Raw genomic sequence first — 23,418 nt, 5'->3', positions numbered from 1 at the left:
ATAAACATGCGTTTGAATTCCTTGCTCAGTGCCATTCTAAACAATGACTTGTGATATATACAGTATCTAGTAACAAATGTAAAACTGGCCTACTGTGCATTTTGGACTTCTTATGTCTCTTATTCGAGTCAGTTTGGTTGAATATATGATGCATCCGTGACGGGAATTAGGAGAGATCAGAGCATATCAGAACCTCCGTTTTAAACCCCGTAGTTTCTTAGAAACGCTTCCAACGCTTCCTACCCCCTTCAATGTTCAATCTAAGCCTAATGCTTCATACCAATTAAATTATAGCTAGTAGAACTGGCGAGTAATGTGAACTAACTTGGAATGTTCTCGTCCCTTTTCATGCTGACGGGTACAATATGGCTTCTCTGGGGAGATTTATCTTCTCGTCAACGTCGCCATTTATTTTATGAAACAAAATAGACATTATCATGTCAGTACCATCGTGACTATCATATTGGATGTCCGATAGCACCCGTTGTCCATTCGGCTAAATGCCCATTTGGCTTCGTAGCCACGACCCAAGCTACAACACCCAGCGGTGTCGTGATGGCTCCGAACCGTAAGAACCCAGGCTCTCCTGTAGAAGAGCGTGTATCCCAGAAACAAGATGACCGTGAAAAGGTGCCAACAGTGGCAAGTGGAACCCCAGATCAAGACCGGGAACCCTCTAATATCTCACTCTGGGCTCTGGAAAAGTTCGCTCCCAATGTCGATTGGAGTAAAACTGCTTTTGGGGCAAGGAAAGAATGGTGCTCAGAACTTCGACATATTTCTCGCTTCCTTTTAGTTGACACAAGCCCAGGAATTTTGTTTTGGGGGGAGTCCTCCTGCGTTATTTACAATCAAGCGTTTCTACCACTATTAAGGACTAAGCATCCTGAGTCAATGGGAATGAACGCTTCTGATATATTACCTGGAATCTGGGATCAACTCTCAGGAAAAATCGCCCAGCAACGCCAAACTCGCCAAACCGAAACCTGCGATGGCACTACACTGCTTATTAAAAGAAATGGCCACCATGAGGAGACCTACTTCGACTGGAAACTCATTCCAGTAACCGGTGATGATGGAGAGGTCGTAGCTTCATACGGCATACCCTTGAACAGGACCGAAGAAGTTATTTTCGAAAGGCAGAACAAATGTATTCAACAATTGTCTCGCGATACGGTAACAGCAAATAATATGAAAGAACTTTGGCATACGCTACTAACTGGGCTCGGATTTAACAGCAAGGACATCCCTTTTGTGATATTGTACTCACTGGATGAGGAATTGGGCATCGATTCTGCCACTAGTCCGCCTAACTACCCATGCCACTTAGAAGGCACCGTTGGAATCGACCCAGAGCGAATCATGGGGCAGGAACGCATTGACCTTTCCTACGATATCGACGGGTTCGGACCGACCATGCTTAAGGCACTTAAGTGCGACTCAGTACTGATATTAGAAGCCAACGACCCGTCACTGGATAAACTGCTAAATGGAATCGGCTGGAGAGGAGAGAAGTTAGCTGATCAATTCGCCGTCGTATCGATTAAAGACAACTCGAGAATAGCGGCGTTCATGGTAATGGGCCTAAATCCGCACCGAAGATACAGCAAACAGTTTTCCGAATTCTTAAACCTGGTAGCGGACGTCGTGGCGCCCCAGGTATCACGAGCGAGGCTATCGGAAGAAGTCGCACGTCATAACGACTTGGCCAAGAGAGCCCAACTAGATCGTAAAAGAAGCGACATGAGGTTCTTTCGGTTCGCGGAGCGGTCTGTCGTGGGTCTTGCGGTAACTGATGCGAAAGGCAATGTAAATGGAACTGCCCTAACCAAACAACCCTATAGAATGAAGCTAAGAGTTTTTGATAGATTCTATACGCGAACGACGCGTGGTACAAGTTTGCCGGTCTAAACCCTGCCGACCAACAAAATCTGAGTTGGTTGGATAGTGTGGTTCCTGAAGACGCCGACATGCTTCGGGAATGGCAAAATAAAGTTCTGACTGAAAAGACTGGGGGGACTTTCCAAATTCGTTCTAGGGAGCCATTTCGGAGAGGCCACATGTATTCAGACCATCGGACTGGGATCTGCGCCTGTTATTCGGACTTGGATGAGGATAACAAGGTGGAAAGCATCATGATCTTCACGATGGATATAAGCGAGCTTAAGTGGACAGAACAACAACTTATCTCCCGCTCAAAAGCGCTCGAAGAATCAGAGATTAAGTGGCGAAACTATGCAGAGCACTGCCCTCTCGGAATATGTCGTACAGATGGAGATGGCTACGTTCAATATGGTAACCACGCCTGGCATTCGTTCTACGGCTTCGGACCCGAGAACCCCCCTCCGAATATTCCACAGCCATGGATGCCATGGGTTCGCGAAGATTACTTACAGCCCTGCAAAGAATTCTTTGATCGGCTCCACCAGCACCCCGGGCCCGAATCTGTCGAGTTTCAACTAATCAATAAAACTTATACCATTTCAGGGGGTGACAACACCGTTACCAATGGCGCGTACGTTCTCTCTACAGGATTCTCCCAGTTTAGGGAGGATGGAACAGTTGACCACATAGATTTCTGGGTCACGGACATCAGCGGTCAGAAGATGGCTGTGAAGGTTTTGACGGACAAGATGGAAGAAGCTATTCGTTCGAGAACCCAACAGGAGCGGTTCATGGACATGATCAGCCACGAGATTCGGAATCCTTTATCGGCAGTTCTGCACTGCAGCGAGGAAATCATCGAATCAGCCAAGAGAAGTTCCGCTACGCTCGATGTACTCTTTAGCAGCAAGCTGGCTGCTAGTTCACACAGTTCCGCGAAGGACGTCTTGCAGAATGAAGTTACTAGTGCGCTGGACGCTGCCAACACGATTGTGTACTGCGTACAGCACCAGAAACAAATCGTCGACGACGTATTAACGGTTTCGAAGCTCGATTCTGACTTGTTAGTGGTATCACCTATTCTCGTACAGCCGATTGCCTTGGTGCGCTCGTCATTAAAGATCTTCGATGCGGAGCTGAAGATGACAGGTATCGACTTGAAGGTTGTCGAGCACAGCTCGTTGTCTCAGCTTGGCCTCGAGTATGTGTTTCTCGATCCCAACAGGTTTCTCCAAATCGTAATCAATCTCGTTACAAATGCTATCAAATTCACCAAGACGTCAAAAATAAAAGAAATTACTATAACGGTGGCCGCCACGACGCATCGCCCTTCAGAACGCGAACTGGGAGTGGAGTATGTGCCGCTGAGATATTCAGCTGTAACCCCCGTATTTGATGCTAGCTCCCCCGATAACCCTCAAGAACCTCAGCCAGACGTATTCCTGTCTCTCTCCGTCAAAGACACGGGGAAAGGCCTTACTGAGGGTGAGAAAGCGCAAGTTTTCAACCGTTTCGCTCAGGCGTCTCCCAAGACGCACATCGAATACGGAGGATCAGGCCTCGGCTTATTCATTTCTCGCCAAATCACCGAAATGCTTGGAGGTCAGATAGGTCTTACTAGTAAACCCGGGTCGGGCTGCAAATTCGCATTTTACGTGAAGACGCAGAGGCGCGAACGTCCTCGTCAACCCTCTCATCCCCCAAAGCCTGTTGTTAGACTAAGCCGGTCGCTTAGTATAACAGCAGATGGGATCCCCGTGTCATCGGAAGACGGAGGGAGCAGTGTTCCTGAAACACCGCAAGACTCTAGTCCTTCGCCACGAGGCGATACTCCACTTAAGGTACTGGTTGTTGAGGATAACCTGGTCAACCAGAAGGTCTTGTGCAAACAACTGCGCAACCGCAACTTTGTTGTGAAAGCCGCCAACCATGGAAAGGACGCGCTGGACGCCGTCCAGAATAACAAGCCCGGGGTATCGCACGTGGAGAAACCGTTTGATGTTATCCTATGCGACATAGAAATGCCGGTCATGAATGGCATAGAGTTTACGAAAGAGATTCGGAGGTTGGAGGCCAATGGGGAACTTGCAGGACATATACCAATTCTAGGAGTGACAGCCAACGTGCGCAGTAAACAGGTCAGTGGGGCTATGGAAGTGGGCATGGCAAGTCAAGTTTATACGATACGCTATTGGATTCAATACTGACTTCCGGTACCAGGACGGCGTAACGACGAAGCCGTATCGTATTGAGGAGCTTATTACACATATCGGAGGTGTGTGCGCTAGGCGTTAAGTTCACTAACAACTTGCGATTTATTGCATCAGAGGTAAGTACCTATCTATACTCCCAGGGAGTTAAACAGAGTTTATTATGCAGGGTTTATAGGGTATCCATCGTTATGTGGGTGAGAGCAGTTGGGTTGTTGATGGAATTCGACAAGCCTTGAGATAATTCTTGCTTGATTCCTTAGATATCAGATTCCCCCCTTTCTGCCCACGCCCCCAGGGGATTTAAACCATAAAACGACAAGTATTAATTTACTTCATTCCATCAGCATCCTCTAATATGTTTCTAGCCGCCTTTTGAGCTATCATGAATGTTGGAAGGATTGGGAATGCACCTGGTGGCTTCGGGAAAACCGAAGCGTCAACCACACGAAGACGTTTCACTCCCTTGACGCGGAATCTCGAGTCCAGCACGCTGCCAATTGCACATGTTCCTGTCGCATGATGTGAATAAGCCTGTAACTTGAGATATTCTTTGATATATTCGTCAGTGCAATTGGCTCCGTTTGCACAAGGGTGAAGTTCTTCGAAAGGGGTCAAGCCGGAGCTTTCCGGAAGCAACCTCTTTATTTCCTGGCCGAATTTGACAGCTTCTACCATAGCTTGCAAATCATCATCGCTATCGCCTTCAAAGAATCGAAAATTTACATCTGGTGGTTCAAATGGATCTGTAGAGCGAAGAGTGACTGTTCCCCTATTCGAACTTTGGGGGTCCATATGGACGAATGGAACGGTGAATGCTCTTGGGCCTCGATTTGAGGGATACCCGGGCCAGAACCCATCAAATGCGGAGTTTGTAGGCCTATTTATTCCAATTATTAGCAATTCCGATAGGCATAGATTGATATACCTGGAAGTTGAATGTACCTACCATAGAAATATGTCGCGATTTTTCTTTGAAGCTGCCGTTTTAAGCTGCACGGCATAGTATTTACCAAACCCCTCAACCGGGTTTAATGCGAGAGACAACACGCCTGACTCGTAGTTATCCCCAAGGTTTTCTCCGACTCCCGACACATCCGCTATCACAGTGACGTTGTGCTTCTTTAGCTCTTCCGCTGGACCAACACCGCTAAGCTTCAGTATTTGAGGAGTATTAAACGTCCCCGCGGAGATGATCAACTCTTTACCAACCCAGGCAAAGCTTGCGGTAGCGTTTCGAGCCGGGTCGTACCGGGGATCAGCTTTATACGCGCTCGGACCGATAACGTAATCTACCGACATGACGGCGGGAGGTTCCCATTCCTGGAGAAGATCCCACGAGATATTTGTTACGAATCCGTTAAGCTGAACAGTCAGTGGAAGATCTGGGTTCTCTTCAAATGCCTTCTTGATATAGTTTGCTGGGCTGAAACGCCGACCGATGGAATTTGTATGCGTAGCCATGGCGAAAACACCCGTCATCTGGTCGCGGTTCGGCTCGGCTCCATTGATATCTCGATTTAGAAGAGCCTTCAGCTCGGCATCTGATATGATAGAACCAGTATTATTCGCTACTGAATCAGATAGCTCTGCTATAGCTCTCAGAATTGTAGCACCGTCGGTGGCATTACTCAACCAGGAGCCATTATCTTGGTTAGTTTCGAGCCATCCTGAAAAGCCATGGCCTACCGTACCGTTCGGTAAGTAATGGCAATTTTCAATCTCTTCATAGATCTTCCTCATCTCAGAAGCTTTCCACGAGCTATCGCCTGTAATATTAGCGATATAGTCCCAGTTATCATCACTCGGCATGTGAAGTATGGCGGCGTTATTCATCGCACACCCGCCCAGGGTTGCTGATCTCGGATACCAGATCCCAAGGTGTTCTGATCCCTCAGGAGGGTCTAATCCAACATAGAAAGAACCGTTAGTAGTACGCCATGTCGTGTGTTCGTATTTCAGCTCCCTCTCGGGATCATCGGAGTGCTTCACGAAGAAATCCCACCTAGATCTTGGATCATTGCTGGCTTCGGTAGCTTTTCCGAGGTCTTGATACATCGGATCTTCAGAAAGGTCTGTTCCAGCTTCTAGCAGAAGCACTGAGTGACCGGACTTCGCCAGTTCGACTGCGAGGGGCCCACCACCCGGCCCTGAGCCTACGACAACGTAGTCGTATTCATTCTGGCCTACTACATATTTCACCCCAGCGGCCAAAGCCACAAGCAAGTTTAGAATAATTCCCATTTCTTTTTCGCTGCGCCACTCTCATAATACTATTCTTGATACTATTACACAATTGTTGACACTGGAAGGACCTTGTATTTACTTATACCCCCTTTACAAAATAATGCAAATTGTCTTATCTCCTGTATTCATCACGATCGCATTTTCGCAACATAAAACGGCCAATAGAACTAGCTTAATTCTTTTCAATGTCAAGATCATCTCCATCCGAGATACATTAAAGTTGTATATACACGAACGGTAGTTGCGTTGCGTAACCCATATCTGCCCCGGCTACATTTAGCCATAAGAGTAGATTCAGCCGAATGAAGCGTAAAGCAACATTACAGAGGGGCTATATTATGAGTGTTGCCTTAGGTACCTCATATACTCGTCAACGGCACCCAAGGGGTGCTGCTCCTTAATTAAAGAATGCATTGAGAGATACAGTGAGGGAGTTTGGGTCAGTACAATAACCTACCATTCTTATGCGGACATCCCACTATAGCCTCACAAAAACATATCTACTTTACAAAGCAATAGAAACGTCAAATTAAATGGTAAAAATATGAAATTACCTAATGGTAATTAGATTTTATTAGAGCTATATCCCTATCATAATATTTTTTACTTCTTTGAGTTTGTTAGTTAATAAAACGGTAATTAAGTGGAAAGGAATATCTCTTCTAACAAAAAGTGTAATTTTTTGGTGGAACACGAATTTTGTCAAATATATCTTAAAATACAACGTAAAGGTCAAACTCTATTACTTAAACAATTATATTCTTATAAAGCTTAATCATTAAATATTATAAAACAAGAAGAATTTTATTTTTACCATCTTTCTAAAGGCTGCAATAGTATAATGAAGTTGCTAAGTTTTGGTGGGAAAATAGTGGGTGTCCGCATAAGATTGGTAGATCACTGCACATCAATCTTAAATTAGGTGGTTTACTTAGTGGGATATCCCTTCAAAATACATCAGGAGGTAGATATAGTTGAGAATCATGCGCCGACAATATGACTTCACTTATCTCTCACCCGCTTGCGGCTTCTTGGAAAAGGACCATGATCGGAGCCTTCCACCACATTATATAACACTTGGATGATGCCTCCCAGTCGAGAGACTCATCGACGAGCTTCATATTGTACCGATATAGCAATTTACAAAGACATAAAGTCATCTCGAGGTATGCAAAACTAGATGCGAAGAAAGGGGTCAGCTTATCTTATAATAGTAACATGAATAAAACGGCAAACACACCTCTGGCCGATGCAAGAATGATATCCGAGTAGAAACGGTTGACTGGCTTCTTTGACGGTGCCGTATTTTGGATCAAGCCATCTGTCAGGTATAAATTTCTCAGGTTCCTTAAAGTACTTGGCGTCGTGAGCAATTGCGAATGGACTTGTAGATACTTCTGACCCCTTTGGCACCCAATAGCCGTCTATGTTACAGCCAGGGGATATGCGTTGAGCGCCGAAGGAAGCCGGCGGGTGGATGCGCAAGGCTTCGTCAATGACTGCTCGCACGTAGGGCAGTTGCATGGCTGCTTTGGCGTTGATTGCTTCGTATGAGGGGAAAGATGAGCGTATCTCATTGACGAGTTTGTCAAGAGCCGCCGGTGTTTTTAGTAGGTAGTATACGGCGGCTGCTAGACACGTCGCCGATGTTTCACCTCCAGCAACACTATCTCATACGATTAGTCCTATCGGCAGGGATGACTCGATTAAAAGCTCTAGGTGTCGTGGTTCTTACATTAGTGTCGAGGCATGTGCCGTCATCTCTTCCTGGGATACGTCGCCGTTTCGAACCTTACTGGCAATATTCGTGAGGAAGTCTTGCCGAGTCGTGTCAGCTTCAAGCCGTTTCCGTACCTTTTCACGACTGTACATCGAATGTTCTTTTCTCTTGTCTGATAGTAGATACGGCAGGAGCAATTCTACGAGACTCCCTGCAAGTGGTAAACGCCTTAGGTTGTCCACTGCCATAACCTCGAACATGTTCTTGAGAATAAGGTCCATCCAACTGTGGTATTCCTCTATGCCCCTGAGTGTTAGCTAAAGCAACAATAAAAAGGAACCCGAGAAACATCTGAACCGCAAAGCAGAGAAACGTGAAGAAATCTTTGCATGAGTAGGTACCTACTTACCACGTTCGATACAACCAAACCCCTCGCCAAAAGCCATCTCTCCTAGCAGATCGAAGGTGACCATCTCAAGCCAGTGTACGATATTAAGGCCTTTTCCTTGACTCTCCTTACTCACGCGGCCTAGTTTGTCTATAAACCCGTCTAGGCAAGTTTGCACAATGGCTTCCTGGTCGTACAGAGCCTTAGCTGAGAAAGCAGCTGCCAAGTGCTTTTTCTTCTTCAAGTGTATAACCGGATCACGCTCGGACAGAATGCAGGCTTCCTTGTAGCCGCTCCCGAAAATCGCGTATAGTGCACTTTTGATAAGGTGCTCTGCACCAGACGACGGAATGCCATAGATATCCTTCAATGATTTAACGGATGTGAACGATAGCTCATTAGGGGCGACTCTAAAGACAGGTCCTTTCTAACATTAGTCGTTTTCCCTCTACTTCTCTCTGTTTTTCTCTCAGCTTTGCGAATACGAACCATATTTCTCGTGCGCTCTCTGTATACTGCGGTGTCCGTGTCCACGCGTTGTATGCCAGAAACGCCATAGCTATCGAGGCGTCCCCATATGTCAGCCAAGTTTAAGGTTCCGGGGGGATAATCTTACTAGCGATGCGCGTGCCCAGAAAGGCCCCGGAAACCGTGCCAAGGGGTGAAAGTAAAGGTTGTATATCAAATATATCGTGAAACCAGCCAGAGTGATGGCAAGGAGCTGCCACAACGTTACCCCTCTCACTATACTAACACTCTCGATATGATACATAATCGTGATACTTGCAACACTCACTGGTTAAGTGATAACTTGTTGCAAGTTTCCAAGAAAATGTTCAAGTAGAGCGTTTATAGAAGAGCCATTCGAGCAGTTGAAGCATTGAGTTGTAATTCGGGCTTTTTAGAACACTTGGAAGTCGTTCAGAGGAGGTATATATACCTATTATAGGAACGCCTGTACTACATGCCCCTCCACTTTCATGTTGCCATTTGTGACTATCATTTATCGTTTCCCCCCATCAATGTGATCGCACATACATTCCGTCTTTGCAAGGTACCTAATCCATTTAACAATGGTGAATCGTCAACCAAATCAATCGTGTGACTTTCCTTGCTGTAACCGGCCGGCAATGTCAGGACTCGGATCCTTCCCACTCCACTACACATAGCCCGTGCACTTAATCCACCTACTAAATTTGAGGCTATCCATTTGTGGATTTAAGAGGTGCAGTTGATTAGGGAGTGGAGTCGTGTCCTAATATGAAGCCACAATGTTAGTGTTTACTAGTCATTTTAGTTGTGTCATTAACAATATAGCCAAGTAAATCCTACGGCTCTCAACCATGATACACTGCCGAACGGCCCCTTGGTCACGGCTCCCCGTGGTTGCTGGGTGTATAAGCCCACTACACCAAGGTCTCCAGGGAGTGTAGTGGAATGGATCTGAGTCCTAGCCAGCATCAAAACAGGCACACAAGGTAGTACAAGGCCGAATCATATAGATCCATAAGTACGGGTTGAGTCTTTCATATTAGTGTATATCGGCTGGCAACTACCAGGTAACCTGCTGGAAGACGGATAAAAATTATTCTAGGCCCCTCAGACTCGTCATCCCCGCTGTTCCATTGTTGTCAGTGAGCGGGAAAAAGCGTACATGTAATATACCTCGTACGCGCGCGAGTATTGATACCTTTTTCGAAAGACAGATACCCCATAAGTGGCTATCAGATACTCTTCTTTAAGCAAGAACCCACTACCAGGTAGCCTATTATCCCAGCGGCACATGAATTTATGCGACGCATTTGTCAAACTATAGCTAGGTACCATCCTAGAACAATGCCTTTTATTTGTTGTTTCCTCCATCATCGGCTTCTCCATACATTGTTTCGTAGCGTCTTCGTAAATGGGCTTCTGCCGTTATAGGTTCGTGAATAGGGATCTCACCCGCTTCGATACACGTTGGAATGCATTCGATCACTTGGTCTAGCAAGCCTTCGTTAAATAAGACTACACTATATCTGTCCTTACTCGAAATCGGCGTAATCACACGGTGAAGAGTTGACATATAGCGGCCATTCGTCCAACGCTCAATCATATCGCCAATATTGACAATGAACGCGTCTTCGACGTAGGATACGGGATGCCACGTGTTACTAGGTCGGTGGAAGACTTCCAGTCCACCGACTAAACTATTAATAAGTTTACAATAAACGCAGAGCAAAGCACCTACCATCATCCTGTAGTAGCAGTGTCATAGCGCCGAAGTCAGTATGGGCTCCTGTCCCTCGAGAACGCTCTACCGATTCAGCAGTATCTCGTGGATATCTATGCGCACGGCACATCGAGATCGCTAATTCATAAGATCAAGAAGTTAGCCCTTGCCAGCAAGTAGTAATGCCGGGGTCATTACTAACAGTCAGGACTATTTACGAAAGCATCGAAGTAGTACTCGTCAAGTCCCAGACTCAATGCTAGAAGTCGGAACATCTTTACGCTAAGACTCCGCATGGAAGCAAAGTATTCCTCCATCGTAGAGCGAAATCCCGGACAATCGCTCTCTTCCGGCCACAGATTTGGGCCGTGTAGAAACCTTCCGGGTGGCTTTTCGGTGCCTATCATGAATCCCTCTTTCTGATCTACATAGTCGCCCTCCAAGGTCACAGTCCCGACAGCTTCGTAACCCCGCGCGCCGTTGACAGAAAGGGTGTGACTCAAGGCCGACTTCTTGGCGGTAGGAAGATCGTAAAACTGGACCACCTTGTTGAAGAGATGAGCGCGTAGCTCAGCAGGAATGTCGTGGCCCACAATCTGGAAAAATCCAGGAGAGCGACATGCGGCATTCAATTCGTTTGTGATTGCAGCAGTTCGAAGGTCGTTGCCAGCGAGATAACCAGAAATGTCAATAACTGGAATGACAAATTTTGAGGAGTGGTCAATGGCCATTTCACAGAATTAAGAATTGACAGTGTCAAGATCATAGCATGATGGATATTTGGAGATAAGCCCCCTTCCAAAGTTCCAGGAGGTCTTGTTCATCAGAAATTCAGAATATCTTATTGGTGGGAGTAGTAGCCTCATTCCTCCTTCGTGATTGGCTCTTTCGGTAGCATGCTAGGATATGCAAGTGGCGTTGATATGGAAGATTATACTTGTTGAATACCAAGCCCCCCTTTTTGAGTCCCAGGAGCAGAGAATAGCCTCATGATATTATTTTAGGTACCTATTCCGTTATGACGAATAAGTCCTCTTGAACTACCCAATAACTTTTGTTTTAAATATGTTCAAAGTTTCTTAAGCGTTCATTACGACTACGCCAACGCCGTCTACCGGTGGCCTCGGCCTCCAGATCAGCTTGACCGTAATACGCACGGACGGGGCCAAGAATAATTGGCATTGAACAATAAAACTAAAATATCACAACCATACAGTAAGGATAATCTGAAATAACAGAGGTCAATATCACGTATCGTATATGAATGCGTCGTAAAGTACCACCAAAGATATAGTTTCTATTGTATTGTACCTCATTACCTGGTAGGTAAATATAATACCTACCCGGTGTTATAGTAAGGTACGCTTAAAATTAGGAGGGCATTGTCACCCGGAGTTGTCTGTTTGCTAGCTGCAAGCTAGCGGCACGGGCCGTAGCTCTTTCAGGGCAAGTCGCGGTAAATTTAGAAGGGGTATTCTCGAATTGACCAATCAACTTTTACGACAAAGCGTACCATCAGAATCCCCAGAATCTTTCAACCGTCTTTTTATTTTATTTTTATCTTATTTGGTCGAGAGGTACAACAAAGACGATCTTCTGGAAATTCCGGCGTGACTCACCAGCGCCGTAATAGATCTTATACCACAGATTAGTTAATCAAAAATGATTGCCGTAGTGTATCTTATAGAAGATATTTGGATGCGATGCGAGGGTAATTTTCATATAAGTCGAAGCAAGCCAAATTTTACAATTCTGTCTTTCTGAATCGACTCCTGCATCAAGTTGACATGTAGAAAATCCGACTTACCTACACTCTCTTACCTTTATTACATCACTGCCCGCGGTGCGACCCCCAGACGATACGACCGCTTCTTCTGCCGCTACTGCCACTCTTGAAAAGACGAACAGCCGAGAAGCCTCCGTGCAATCGCGCCCTCGACAAGTGCAGGATGTCGAAAAGCAAGAAGTGGAAAATAGCGAGCCACCCGTCGATTCTGCTGCCGCCGACATCGAGCAAGATTATCCAGCCCCTTGGAAATTATTCCTCCTGTTAGTTGCCCTATGTATGGCCATGCTCGTCGTGTCCTTGGTAAGTTCCTAGTGTTGAAAATTCATATGCGTTCTGAGCCGCAGTCTCCTAACCATCTTAGGACGGTATCATTCTCGCCACCGCCATCCCACGAATCACCAACGACTTCAACTCGCTAGATGATGTCGCCTGGTATGGTAGTTCGTACCTCTTCGCCGTCTGCGCCTTGAAGTTGATGTTCGGCAAGTTCTACGTCATGTACTCGGTGAAATGGGTATTCCTGATAGGCGTTTTCATCTTTGAGATCGGTTCTCTCATCGCCGCCGTTTCTCCCTCGTCGGCTGTCTTAATCATCGGTCGAACTGTCTCTGGTTTGGGTGCTACTGGTAGTTTCGCAGGGGCTATCATCATCTTGGCAGGTAATGTACCCCTGAGACTGCGACCAATGTATACCGGTCTCTTGTCCAGCATGCATGACATCGCCAGCGTTGCTGGTCCTCTGTGAGCAATTTCACTGTCATACATTCACGTCTCCTTTTCTCTTCTTGGTGCAACGACGGTCTTCCCTATCAAACCATAATAGCATAAAAACGCCTGGACTTTCAGTATGTGACTATCATATATACCATAATAAATGGAGCCTTTCCCAGGAGCAGTCCCAATCATGCAGCGTACATCCTAATTTCTGCTGATACGGTATATTTTGTGAGAGTCGCTTTTTGAGGTGTTCTAACCCATGTCACCACCCAAATCAGAACTCGGCTAAATTGTAACCGAGCGATAGGGTTCTATCACGGGTTCATATGTATTGTCACTTTTGGAAAATATGCCTGTTCAGGTAAGGCCAGTAAACATAAGGTCTAAAAGCTATTATACGCGAATCAATATCCCCACATATACCCTCGTAGGAAGGTGACGGCCCAACAACCTAATGATGCGAGATAACGACTATGTTGATATAAAACGATACTCGTCCATCTCAAAAAGCCAGTAGCCCTTATTGTGAGAATATCGCGACGCCTTAAAGAACTTACAATGGTGAATCATAGTCGTCTAGTTCGAGCTACTCTTAAAGGGGCAGTCTGGCACGCAGTCGCGGCGTGCACTCTAACACTCGCTTCAGCAGAGAATGCTGCTTCTCGGCCCAGGGCAGATATTTCGGCGTGCAAAATAGCCGCTAATAGCAACATTTACCTCAGTGCAGGATTCGGATATGAGCTAAACTGTGCGCCCAGCACGGGTACCTTGAGCGCATTTATGATCTTCGTTGAATTCTCTGATCAAGCTGCTACTGAGACCCCACAGAGCTTATACGACTTCTTTCTGCCGGACGCAGCAGAATGGTACGCTACGTCCTCGTACGGAGCGCTTACGCTGAACGTCACTGCCGATACCTCACGTTTCTATCGGATGCCGGCTGCGGCTGCGTCTTACGGATGGGAGCGCGGTCTCAGCTACGAAACACACCAGAAGTATATACAAGACGCGTTAGATGCGTATGGGAAAACTATCCCGCCCACCGATGTGTTATATGTGGTACCAACTGCTAATGCTGCCGCTATTTCTTTCTCGCCTACCTTTATGGGCGACGTGACGACACGCGCCGGAACCTTTGTTGCCAAAAAGTCGGTAACATTCGGCTTGGACGCCTATACGACTTGGAAGTATCTCGTATTGAACCACGAGACCGGTCACACGATGTGTTTGCCAGATTACTACCCCTTTAATGGTAGCGCAACGGGCTTATTCATAGGAGGATGGGACCTAATGGGGCTCATTAGGTAAGAGTCAAGTGTTGACGATATTAGCTAGAGATGCGTATAGCTAAAACGAAACTTGTGCAGTGGACCAAGTCCTGATTACTTTGCTTGGGATAAGTGGCGGCTGGGATGGCTTTCTGATGAGCAAGTCGCCTGTGTTACCGAAAGAGGCTCGACGACGCATACGTTAACTCCGCTAGAGATACCAGGCGGTTCCAAAGCAGTTGTAGTTAAGCACAACGGCACGGACGTACTGGTAGCAGAATTACGCTCAGCTAGCGGTCTTGATTCGGCGTCTTGTTCGACTGGCGTACTGCTTTACACGGTATCGACAAGGATAGCGACAGGAGAAGGTCCTATCCGAGTATTAGACACAACGCCCAGATCGAGTGGCTGCGCAGGCGATAGGTTAAACGACGCGCCGCTATCTTTGCAAGGGACGAGTTCGTATACCGTTCCAGGTTGGGGTATCAAAATCACGGTGCTAAACGAGTCCAGCGATGAGGTTGATGTTAGGGTGGAAGTTGCGTGATACGAGTATCCTCTATAAGATAGGGGTACTTGGCCTAGATCAGGGCTGATTGTCAACCTATATATCTTAGGTAACATACGTGCCTCTTGTATACATGAATCGATCTGAATCGCATATTTAAGGTTATTTGAGCTTTCCCAATGAGGAACAGAATTGGGTCATAATTGGTTGCATCGTTGCGGCACAGTTACCAGCGCCTCCGCATAGCTTTCGGATAATAAGGCTACATAGTACAATTGAACCACAACATTCGATTACCTAGCATATCCGTAAGAAAACAAGTAGTTCGCCCTCAGAGGGCTGTGTACTTGGCATAAGACACCAGGACTCTCCAGCCACAAACGGTTTCATATCAAGTTGTTGATAGGCCGCTGTCGACCTTTGATAAGCGCTTGGAGGCTTGGTGGCTGTCAAGTAAATAATACCATAGTCTCCAGTGCTTCTCGTCTAGGAATCCTTCCTTGATAACGGCCTATTAAAATACTCTTGGCATATCCATCACCACTCAGAGTCTTAGCACCGCCGAGAAGCTGGTATTCCGCTAATGCAAAACCGCCATCCACACGATGATTTTTGCCTTATTTGGAAATATAACCAGGGTCAGGACGTAATCTCCCTGACCTTCTATTCGTGGAACATGCCAGGATTTAAGACCGTGCTCGACAGGGCTGACGGGCCGCTTACTTCTACTACTATGTATTCCAGTACTGCATGTATTCGCTTGTTTCATCCCGAATCCTACTTCCTCATCTCCTTTTCTTTTTCCAAATAATCGCGATTTAACGTTGCACGGTCAATGTGTTTTGTATGGCTCCGACAGACCTGTCTGTCCGGCAACGAGAAAAATCATGAGTTCCACGAGGGATACGTACGAATATAGCACGTTAGAGGTGGACACAGAAGCACATACCCGAAACCAATATGTCGAGACATCCCACGCTGCACAATTACCGGAGGTCAATCAGAATGCGACCGAGCATCTCAGCTACCCCGAAGTAGTCGGTGTTACTGCAGCTGGTGACGCCATCAAAAGAGATATAGATCCAACCCTTCCAGAGCCGGTGTACGTGCCGGAGACGGGAGCTGAAAAAACGTTGCCCGTCCCCGTACCAGAACGCAGAATATGTGGGATGAAGCGAAAGATTTTCTGGGCCGTGGTTATTGGAGCCTTGGTCATCATCGCGGCGATCGTCGCAGGAGTGGCTGCCGGTGTAACAACAAGAAGGACCATTAGCGATTCCGATCCAAACCCGAGCGATGATGAGGATCCGTCCTCACAAGTTGACGAGACCGCTCTCTTCCCCAACACCAATCTTGCGACCAGCAACTTCACTGATCAGTTTGGGAATGAGAATTATCTGGTGGTCTACCAATTAAATAATAAGGCCATTTACCTTTCAGCATGGAACTCGTCGCATAAGAGCTGGGTGGTATCACCAATAGTCGATGGAAAGACGAATAATCTGGGTTTGGATAGTGTTAAGAAGGGGACCTCATTGTCGCTTGACGTGTTCGCATACGATAACACGGTAAGGATTCAAACATCCCTATGCAGAAATGACAATCGAAACAAACTGCTAATACATACCACCAGAGACGCGATATACACGTGTATTGGCAGCTACCAGACAGCGGTGGTCTATCCACGATTAAGGCTTTGACATACACTAATGACAAGGGCATCTCGACACAATCGAGTCTTCCAACTGCAAATTGGGTAGATTCGAAAGCCGGAAACAGTTATATATCTACCGCTGGCTCGGCTCTTGTCTCATACGGAAAGCAATGCGACTTATGTAACCAATACACCTATTTATACTGGCAGACAGCAGGTGGAATAAGAGAAGCCAGCTACCAGAATGATAGCAGCGGGTGGTATAGTAACACGAATGTCATTCAGGTCGACCTGACCGCGCCCGCAGAAAACGCCTCTCTTGTCCAGGCCCATGTGGCCGCCGCCACGACCAGTGGCCATAGGAGCATGAATCTCTTCTACCGCTCTATTACCAGCGCGCTATCTCAGATCGTCAATGGCGATGGTCGATACGTAGGGCACTACCTAGGACGGGATATCGGGCCCCAAACAACTATTGCCGCTTTTTCGACAGGGTTCAACGAGACGAGCACGAACTGGCCTGAGCCGCTAGGCTTTCAGGTTCTCACCATGGACCCAACCACCGATGATGGAGTTCAATTGACATACTACAAGGGAGACACATGGACTAAGGTGGACGAAGAAGTTGGGGATTTATCAAACTGCAAGGAACGCGGGACGATGGTTGCCAATCACGCCCGGAGGATATATTGCCTGGAAGGCGACAACGACGACAACGTGACGATCGTCGAATACGAATGGCGCGGCGATCCTAGCGATACATCGACGTATTCAAATTACCATAGAGTAGGAGATGTGGATGTTAGTGTAAAATAATGGAAGCCAGAAATTCGTACGGGCATTTAATCATATCGGGTATCGGATCATAACTTATACTTCAGAGCGAAGACAACGTATCATAGACATACATACATGTGTACTTCGAACACGATCCTATCCCTTCCGGAACTAGATCCTAGGGTACGACGTTTTTAGAATAATTGCAGTAGGAAGTTTCGAAATAGGTACTTCTTAATATAAAACTACCACAGTCTTGTCAGACTGTTCGACTCGTTGCTAGGATAAAATCACTTTATACCCCCTATCTCTACCAGCTCGGTCGATACTCCCGATCGCGTAACTTCAAATGTGTACTCGGCACGAATGACGTGCAAGTCGAGCTTCCCTTTCGTACGATCCCAATCACTAGAGCGACGATTTGCTGAAATGGTTGTAATGTTAAAACCTGAATCGAAAGGGTTGTTCAAGTCTTCTCGATTATCTCCGAGTTTGGCGGTTACACTACTGGAGGACTTCGAGCCCGGAGGTTTGGGCGATATGACAAGCCCTCGTTTCCTATAATAGCTCAAGATGTTCTTCTGCAGCACTGGTAAGGAGCCTATGATGATACAGATGCCCGTTCCGATGTTTGAGAGTAGCACAGTCTTCAGGGTTGAAACTATAAACCAAGGCATATTAGCTTCGTACGGCATTCTACTTAAGTAGGTTAGGTTAGATACCCATGGAGTTACAAATTAAACGGCTTCACTCACATTGTATACCGTCTTCTGCATACCGTTGAATATAAACAGTGCGCATGACCGTACAAATAGAAGCAATCAATCCAAATAACAGAATCAGGGAAACCAACAACCTCTTAACCTTAAGTTTAATGTTCCACAGCATGACCGCGGGAAGGACAGCACATGCCACATCAGTGACAAACGTCATAATCGCGCTAGTATATACGATTCTTAGTAGGGTATTCCTATCCGCACATGTTGCGTTGCCTTCTATTACGAGACTTGGGTTCCAACTAGCTTCGACGGGATGACATAGAGTTAAGAGACCTATGAACCAAACGAGGAATGATCCAACACTCGTTAGTAGAAGGACATAGATAGCGAAGCGTATGAATCCCGTTGACTTCTTCAGTCGCAACATGGTCAAGCAGATGGAGGCTTTAACCGCAACGAGGCATGCCGTGTATAAGAGCGACCAGATGGTAGCGTATTTCATGCGTTCGACCTGCACGGACTTCGGGATATCCGTACTCGAGGTTCCGAGACCTAATTGTACGCTGCGCCAGACAAGGCCAACACTTGCAAGGTATATTGTCTGCAAAAAAAATATCGTCAATTACTTCGAGAGGACAGGCATTTCCGTGATATCAAGTACTCACCAACGCTACCAACATCAAGCCATCATCCCACCAGAATAATATCCGAGAAAATTGAACGTAAACTCTGAGAGATACAACCAGAGATGAAATCAAGGCCATTATAATGGCCACGATACATATTGCCAACCCTATTCCCTCTATAGGGGGTAAACTTCTGCTTTCCACTGCATTGAACTTTAAAATCATACTTGTTTTAGGATTGCAAAGAAGATCAAAAAGAGCGTCAATTGAGGATTCTCCCCCAGAGAAGGAGAGGGTATCGGTAATCAAGGGCTAAGGACAGACATGGGTTAGCCAGGTTCAAACTTCGTGTCGCGAAGTTCTAGAGACGGGACTACGGGTAGACTAATAACGACGCTGTGACTGGGCGATACTACAATATGTTCATCAAATCGAACAAAGCCTACTATATGGCTTTTGACTAGAACGACACATATTGAATGAGGCAACAGTGTCCGAGCCTAGGAATGATTCCATGTCTTGCCGGAACCCTTCCGCCTTTGTTGAACAAAGAACGAGGAAAAGGTACACTCGTCGCAACAAACTAAATTTTAACTGTATCGAGAACTATTCCGCGGAAAGGACAATGCAACGGGATCGGCCAAGAGCTAAATCTGACTTAAGTCCGTCACCAGGCCACAGTAAATCACGATGAGAACATGCGATGCGTGCAAAGCCAAGCCCCTGACAAGAGAAGAATCAGGGACATGTGGTTAATGGTGTATTGGGTACAATAAAGACATCATATAATATGAAGTCGCCTCGATTCAGTAAAAATAAAAAATCCTTCGCCAGGAATACCCTATGCTCTCTTTCGTCAACAAGACTTGTACATACCTAACCTAAGGCACCTAGACTTACTTTATAACAAGTAACTCATCGTTCTAGGCCTTGGTATCAGGCAACACGCCATAATTACCTAAGGTGCCTATCCGAACAATGACTTACTCACAAGACAACTAGTCGCCGGGACAGGGACAAGTTGTCCAAGTCCGCGGATTTCTTTGTTCTCCTCTATCTTTGTTATTGAGAGACCCAAGAAGTGGCGAAGAACTTAATATAAGTTGTGTATAATGTCGCTCGACGGCCTTAAGTACCTCTGTCATAATTGGCGAATAATATGCTACTTATTATAATTTCATTATCAAGGACCGGCTAGATCCCGTGAAGTATATTTCCTAGATCGGGTGTATACCATCATAATCGTTCGCCTTGGGCAAGGTGGCCGAGCAAGGATGTCTAACTATAGAAGTTGGAAGAATTATTAGATAGGTAGGTAGGTACCTCCTACCTAACCTTAGTTGCCCTAGGTAGGGAGGTAGAAAACTTATTTTGATACTGTTACGCCGATGTGGTTAAAAGCCCCAGACCGAGGCTTGGAATAGTCCACTAGTTGAACTAGTGGTCCAATCTCGTCTGGGTTCATATTTGCCCTTCAATGAAACTTCGTCCCCCCCTACTCACGCCCCCATGGTAAGTGAGATAGCATTACAGTACTCCAGAACTTTTGCAATAGTGGCATTGAGAGTACGGAAGGCCAAAGCATTTAATACACCAAGGGACGCCAACTTCCAGTCTGCCCGGAGCATACTGTATATACATGTTGCCAAAGGCCTAGAGTAAAGGGCTGAGACAACGGTCTGTCACGGGATAACCGCCTAATTACTTACTTATTTCTTCTTTCCACCACCTATAAATGAACCCTCGAATCCTGCTCTGCCCTTAGCCTTTTTAGCGCCCTTTTTCTTACCGCCCTTGCCCATGAGCTTTTCTTCACGTCGTTTCCTAATATTCTCTTCTCGCTTCTTTTGTCTGTCCTTCATTGCCTTGGCGACGCCCTCCTTCCTGGCATTCCATTCCTTTCCACTCTTCTTCTTCGCAGTCTCTTTACGTTTGACGGCCTTCTTGAGTAGCTTCTCGTCATCCTTGATCTTTTCGCCTTGAGCGCGTCTCCTCGCGGTAAGCCAAAGCTCCTTGTCTTCAACATCCTTGCGCTTAGCTTCGTCCATCTCTTGTAAACGCTTCTTCTGATGTTCTAACTTTTCAAGAGCTGTTTTAGGATCCGACGGGCCCTTCTTCTTGGCGCTATTTAGAACATGTGAGAGGTCGTGGGACAGTTGAGAGCCGTCACCAAAGCCGATGCGACCAAATGAGAAGTTAGTGTTCTCAAGATCGATAGCTGGGCTGAGCATACTACCTGGAGAGTTGCGAGCAGAAGCTAAAGCCTCTTCGCGCTTGCGGTCTTCTTCCAGCTTGGCCTTTTGTCGTAGCTCCTTTTTGTGAGCTTTCCGTTCCGCTTGCTTCTGGCGTCGCGCTTCGATCAGCTCCTGGCGCGTGCGTATAGGCTTCCCGTCCACGTCCGCTTTTCGCGCGTCGCGGAGTGCTTGTATCTTTGCTGCAAGGCGTGCGCGAAGAGCAGTAGTGTCAGGAGGAATCTTGATATGTTTTGGCTTTTCAGGGGGGGCAGAGGATGATACAGATGTTGTTGTGCTCGAAGTTTGGCCGGTCGAGTCGGCGGGTGTACCGTTGGCGTCGAATACGGGGGATGGGGGCTCCGATGGAGATGAAGGGGCAAAGTCCGAATTTTGATCTTCGGTAGCATCAGCTAGACCAGTAACATCAAGAGGCTTGATGTCTGAAGCTTCAGCTTCTTTTTCTGCCTCTAGCTGCTCATCGTCAGTCTCAGTGCTAGCGTCAGCGGCTGTGATATCATCACCATTTGGCGCTGAGCTGGTCTTCGTTTCTCTAGACCCTAACTTAATCTTGTTGACACCCTTGATAGTTTGTCTTTGGAAGGCTGCTTCTTCTTCCCTCAGCCGTTGTCGCTCTGCCTTTCGCTCTTTTCGCGCGGCCCTCTTCTCTTGCTTCCGCCGCTCCGTCTCGTTCGGCTCGGTTTGCTCCTCATCTAGCTTTTCCTTCTTTTGTTTCTTGCTATCTTGTTGCGTCTTCTTCTTCAGCCCTTGACCAGGCTTCTCAGTCTCGACCCCTTCCATATCCGACCAGTCGTCATCGTCATCGTCATTGCCATCTTGCATCTGATTGCGCTTCCGCTTTTTCAATGCTTGTTCGTCCATGACTTCTTTGACACTTCGGTTTAGGGCACTATCAGGGTCGAGCTTATTACGTCGAGCAGCGGCAGCCTCAGCTTTGGTCTGCTTCTTTCGTTTCCATTGGTCCTGTGTAATGATAAGCGACTGAAGCGACTCAGGTGGGTTACTGTAGAATGCGACTTACGCTCGTGTCTTCGCCGTAATACATCCTGGCTGGTATCAGCGACAAAAGTCCGTCGAAGGACTTTTGCGAATTCAGGAGACGCTCCTGTGTATTAAAGTGTCGGTTATTATTCTAGAGAAGCAACGCAACATCGTATCGGCGATACAGGTTCATTCATAAAATTAACCAACCTTTAACGAAGAGTCCTCCATAATGCCTATTGAAGTATAAAACCTGGCAGAACCTTTCTTAAGTACTTCTACTATTACTAGTATATAATCTATCAGATCGATGAGCGAGGATAGGTCAGAGTTGCTGGCCTTGTTAAGATTAGATGATGGAGATTAGTAGAGTGAAGAAAAAAAAAAGTTCAAGGCCAGAAAAGAAAAAAAAAAAAAAAAAACAGGACGGTTTGCTCGCAGTAATTGCACCAGCGTTAGAAACGACTTGGCGCTTTGGGCTACAAGGAAAAAAGCAGATGAGGCCGAGTCTTGATTGGACGAAACAAAAATCTGTTTTTTTTTTTTTTTGCTGCTGGGAATATTTTCTTACTTCGTAGTGCGGAGTCCATCGCTTACCTTATACTAGGTACGCAGGTACCTTAGCAGAATGGCGTCAAAAAAGATGCCCCATCTTAAACCCAAATACAATTATACTACTACAACTTCAATTAAATGTAAAAAATTCAATTCTAGGTCAATTTACTATTAAAAATTACTATAAGATAGCTTTAGTATTATTTTGCAGGTTTACAATGTATTAAATTAATATGTTATGTTGCTAAAGCGTTATTAGCAATGAAAATAAGAGTATGTTTTGGAATATTAGGTACTGGCTAGGGGGGGCATCTTTTTTAACGCGATTCTGCTTAGTAACTACGAAATCTTAGCGCTCCCATTTTGTAGGGACTTGTACCTTTTGTGGGGTAACGCCATTATCGATAAGACTTTTACAAGATAGATGTTGGTTTTTAACTGAGGTACTTTTAATATTTATTTATTTGTTTGTTCGTGCTCATATTCTTCGTATACAGTATTTTCCCGTTAATATTTAACATGTACTATATCATGGTCCTAAACTTACAATCTTAGTAGATGCTTTTCTTTGCTGTAAGGAAGACGAGCTCCAGAACCCCGTAAAGATGGGGACCCGGAATTGATGTGGATCGGAGATCGGCCCCACTCGGCCTACGTATCTGCGCACAAGGTACAATACATTAAGTAGTAGTTCCGCAGGTTCGTATTATATCAATCCAGTCTACTAATATGTATCGGAACAGAGATGCCTCTACTCAACTCCCAAGGGGGATGTCAGACTTACAAGATGATGAACGCCGTGTAGAAAGACTCTGATTTTACTAGCCGCGATATAATTGTATAAACATGTTATCGTTAGAAACATATAGCCCTAACATACCTGGTCTTCTACAATTCACCTTCTTCTAAGA

The 23,418-nt window shown here is 46.1% G+C and overlaps 9 protein-coding genes across 9 annotated transcripts; 4 read left to right on the top strand and 5 right to left on the bottom strand.

The window, feature by feature from the left end:
• The first annotated feature begins 2 nt into the window (after window positions 1-2).
• F4812DRAFT_320091 (uncharacterized protein) lies at window positions 3-4,189 on the top strand. The gene is made up of 3 exons (XM_047931440.1): window positions 3-1,809; window positions 1,869-4,049; window positions 4,105-4,189. Exons 1-3 carry the CDS (start codon window positions 556-558, stop codon window positions 4,177-4,179), a joined length of 3,510 nt encoding a protein of 1,169 aa, XP_047791445.1. The 5' UTR covers window positions 3-555; the 3' UTR covers window positions 4,180-4,189.
• A 235-nt stretch (window positions 4,190-4,424) lies between these two features.
• Window positions 4,425-6,338, bottom strand: F4812DRAFT_470241 (GMC oxidoreductase; the record flags this gene model as incomplete). The annotated part of the gene is made up of 2 exons (XM_047938955.1): window positions 4,425-4,974; window positions 5,044-6,338. 2 exons carry the CDS (start codon window positions 6,336-6,338, stop codon window positions 4,425-4,427), a joined length of 1,845 nt encoding a protein of 614 aa, XP_047791444.1.
• Window positions 6,339-7,202: 864 nt separating this feature from the next.
• F4812DRAFT_320044 (cytochrome P450) lies at window positions 7,203-9,390 on the bottom strand. The gene is made up of 6 exons (XM_047931439.1): window positions 9,066-9,390; window positions 8,939-9,008; window positions 8,471-8,872; window positions 8,077-8,359; window positions 7,582-8,007; window positions 7,203-7,517 (listed from the first exon to the last, which is right to left on the bottom strand). The coding sequence occupies exons 1-6, from the start codon at window positions 9,219-9,221 to the stop codon at window positions 7,355-7,357; spliced, it is 1,500 nt and encodes a 499-aa protein (XP_047791443.1). The 5' UTR covers window positions 9,222-9,390; the 3' UTR covers window positions 7,203-7,354.
• A 711-nt stretch (window positions 9,391-10,101) lies between these two features.
• On the bottom strand, window positions 10,102-11,452 carry F4812DRAFT_320035 (putative gibberellin 20 oxidase). Its single transcript, XM_047931438.1, has 3 exons — window positions 10,864-11,452; window positions 10,680-10,799; window positions 10,102-10,633 (listed from the first exon to the last, which is right to left on the bottom strand). The coding sequence occupies exons 1-3, from the start codon at window positions 11,390-11,392 to the stop codon at window positions 10,293-10,295; spliced, it is 990 nt and encodes a 329-aa protein (XP_047791442.1). The 5' UTR covers window positions 11,393-11,452; the 3' UTR covers window positions 10,102-10,292.
• Window positions 11,453-12,323: 871 nt separating this feature from the next.
• F4812DRAFT_457671 (major facilitator superfamily domain-containing protein) lies at window positions 12,324-13,195 on the top strand (the record flags this gene model as incomplete). The annotated part of the gene is made up of 3 exons (XM_047937212.1): window positions 12,324-12,372; window positions 12,518-12,750; window positions 12,812-13,195. 3 exons carry the CDS (start codon window positions 12,324-12,326, stop codon window positions 13,193-13,195), a joined length of 666 nt encoding a protein of 221 aa, XP_047791441.1.
• A 338-nt stretch (window positions 13,196-13,533) lies between these two features.
• Window positions 13,534-15,230, top strand: F4812DRAFT_422107 (M6 metalloprotease). The gene is made up of 2 exons (XM_047933622.1): window positions 13,534-14,471; window positions 14,535-15,230. The coding sequence occupies exons 1-2, from the start codon at window positions 13,726-13,728 to the stop codon at window positions 14,980-14,982; spliced, it is 1,194 nt and encodes a 397-aa protein (XP_047791440.1). The 5' UTR covers window positions 13,534-13,725; the 3' UTR covers window positions 14,983-15,230.
• Window positions 15,231-15,673: 443 nt separating this feature from the next.
• Window positions 15,674-17,577, top strand: F4812DRAFT_319996 (uncharacterized protein). The gene is made up of 2 exons (XM_047931437.1): window positions 15,674-16,511; window positions 16,577-17,577. Exons 1-2 carry the CDS (start codon window positions 15,831-15,833, stop codon window positions 17,411-17,413), a joined length of 1,518 nt encoding a protein of 505 aa, XP_047791439.1. The 5' UTR covers window positions 15,674-15,830; the 3' UTR covers window positions 17,414-17,577.
• An 87-nt stretch (window positions 17,578-17,664) lies between these two features.
• F4812DRAFT_457668 (uncharacterized protein) lies at window positions 17,665-18,857 on the bottom strand (the record flags this gene model as incomplete). The annotated part of the gene is made up of 3 exons (XM_047937211.1): window positions 17,665-18,035; window positions 18,130-18,694; window positions 18,759-18,857. 3 exons carry the CDS (start codon window positions 18,855-18,857, stop codon window positions 17,665-17,667), a joined length of 1,035 nt encoding a protein of 344 aa, XP_047791438.1.
• Window positions 18,858-19,935: 1,078 nt separating this feature from the next.
• On the bottom strand, window positions 19,936-22,418 carry F4812DRAFT_422100 (SURF6-domain-containing protein). The gene is made up of 3 exons (XM_047933621.1): window positions 22,163-22,418; window positions 21,993-22,076; window positions 19,936-21,934 (listed from the first exon to the last, which is right to left on the bottom strand). Exons 1-3 carry the CDS (start codon window positions 22,181-22,183, stop codon window positions 20,429-20,431), a joined length of 1,611 nt encoding a protein of 536 aa, XP_047791437.1. The 5' UTR covers window positions 22,184-22,418; the 3' UTR covers window positions 19,936-20,428.
• Between the last annotated feature and the right edge of the window lie 1,000 nt (window positions 22,419-23,418).

The sequence above is a fragment of the Daldinia caldariorum genome (assembly GCF_022478825.1).
Source record: "Daldinia caldariorum strain CBS 122874 unplaced genomic scaffold F4812scaffold_5, whole genome shotgun sequence".
Taxonomy (NCBI): Eukaryota; Fungi; Ascomycota; class Sordariomycetes; order Xylariales; family Hypoxylaceae; genus Daldinia; species Daldinia caldariorum.
This window is presented reverse-complemented; position numbering and strand designations above follow the sequence as displayed.

Bases quoted from the DNA above. Each gene is read 5' to 3' on its own strand.
- F4812DRAFT_320091 (XM_047931440.1), top strand. From the start codon at position 556: ATGGCTCCGAACCGTAAGAACCCAGGCTCTCCTGTAGAAGAGCGTGTA. The intron at 1,810-1,868 runs GTAAATGGAACT...AGTTTTTGATAG, and splicing joins TAACTGATGCGAAAGGCAAT to ATTCTATACGCGAACGACGC. The intron at 4,050-4,104 runs GCAAGTCAAGTT...TTCCGGTACCAG, and splicing joins GGGCTATGGAAGTGGGCATG to GACGGCGTAACGACGAAGCC.
- F4812DRAFT_320044 (XM_047931439.1), bottom strand. From the start codon at position 9,221: ATGTATCATATCGAGAGTGTTAGTATAGTGAGAGGGGTAACGTTGTGG. The intron at 8,873-8,938 runs GTTCGTATTCGC...AATGTTAGAAAG, and splicing joins GAGAGCGCACGAGAAATATG to GACCTGTCTTTAGAGTCGCC. The intron at 8,360-8,470 runs GTAAGTAGGTAC...TCAGGGGCATAG, and splicing joins GTTTGGTTGTATCGAACGTG to AGGAATACCACAGTTGGATG.
- F4812DRAFT_320035 (XM_047931438.1), bottom strand. From the start codon at position 11,392: ATGGCCATTGACCACTCCTCAAAATTTGTCATTCCAGTTATTGACATT. The intron at 10,800-10,863 runs GTTAGTAATGAC...CTTATGAATTAG, and splicing joins TTTCGTAAATAGTCCTGACT to CGATCTCGATGTGCCGTGCG. The intron at 10,634-10,679 runs GTAGGTGCTTTG...TTAATAGTTTAG, and splicing joins ACTGCTACTACAGGATGATG to TCGGTGGACTGGAAGTCTTC.
- F4812DRAFT_422107 (XM_047933622.1), top strand. From the start codon at position 13,726: ATGGTGAATCATAGTCGTCTAGTTCGAGCTACTCTTAAAGGGGCAGTC. The intron at 14,472-14,534 runs GTAAGAGTCAAG...AAACTTGTGCAG, and splicing joins GACCTAATGGGGCTCATTAG to TGGACCAAGTCCTGATTACT.
- F4812DRAFT_319996 (XM_047931437.1), top strand. From the start codon at position 15,831: ATGAGTTCCACGAGGGATACGTACGAATATAGCACGTTAGAGGTGGAC. The intron at 16,512-16,576 runs GTAAGGATTCAA...ACATACCACCAG, and splicing joins TGTTCGCATACGATAACACG to AGACGCGATATACACGTGTA.
- F4812DRAFT_422100 (XM_047933621.1), bottom strand. From the start codon at position 22,183: ATGGAGGACTCTTCGTTAAAG. The intron at 22,077-22,162 runs GTTGGTTAATTT...TTTAATACACAG, and splicing joins TGGAGGACTCTTCGTTAAAG to GAGCGTCTCCTGAATTCGCA. The intron at 21,935-21,992 runs GTAAGTCGCATT...ATCATTACACAG, and splicing joins ATTACGGCGAAGACACGAGC to GACCAATGGAAACGAAAGAA.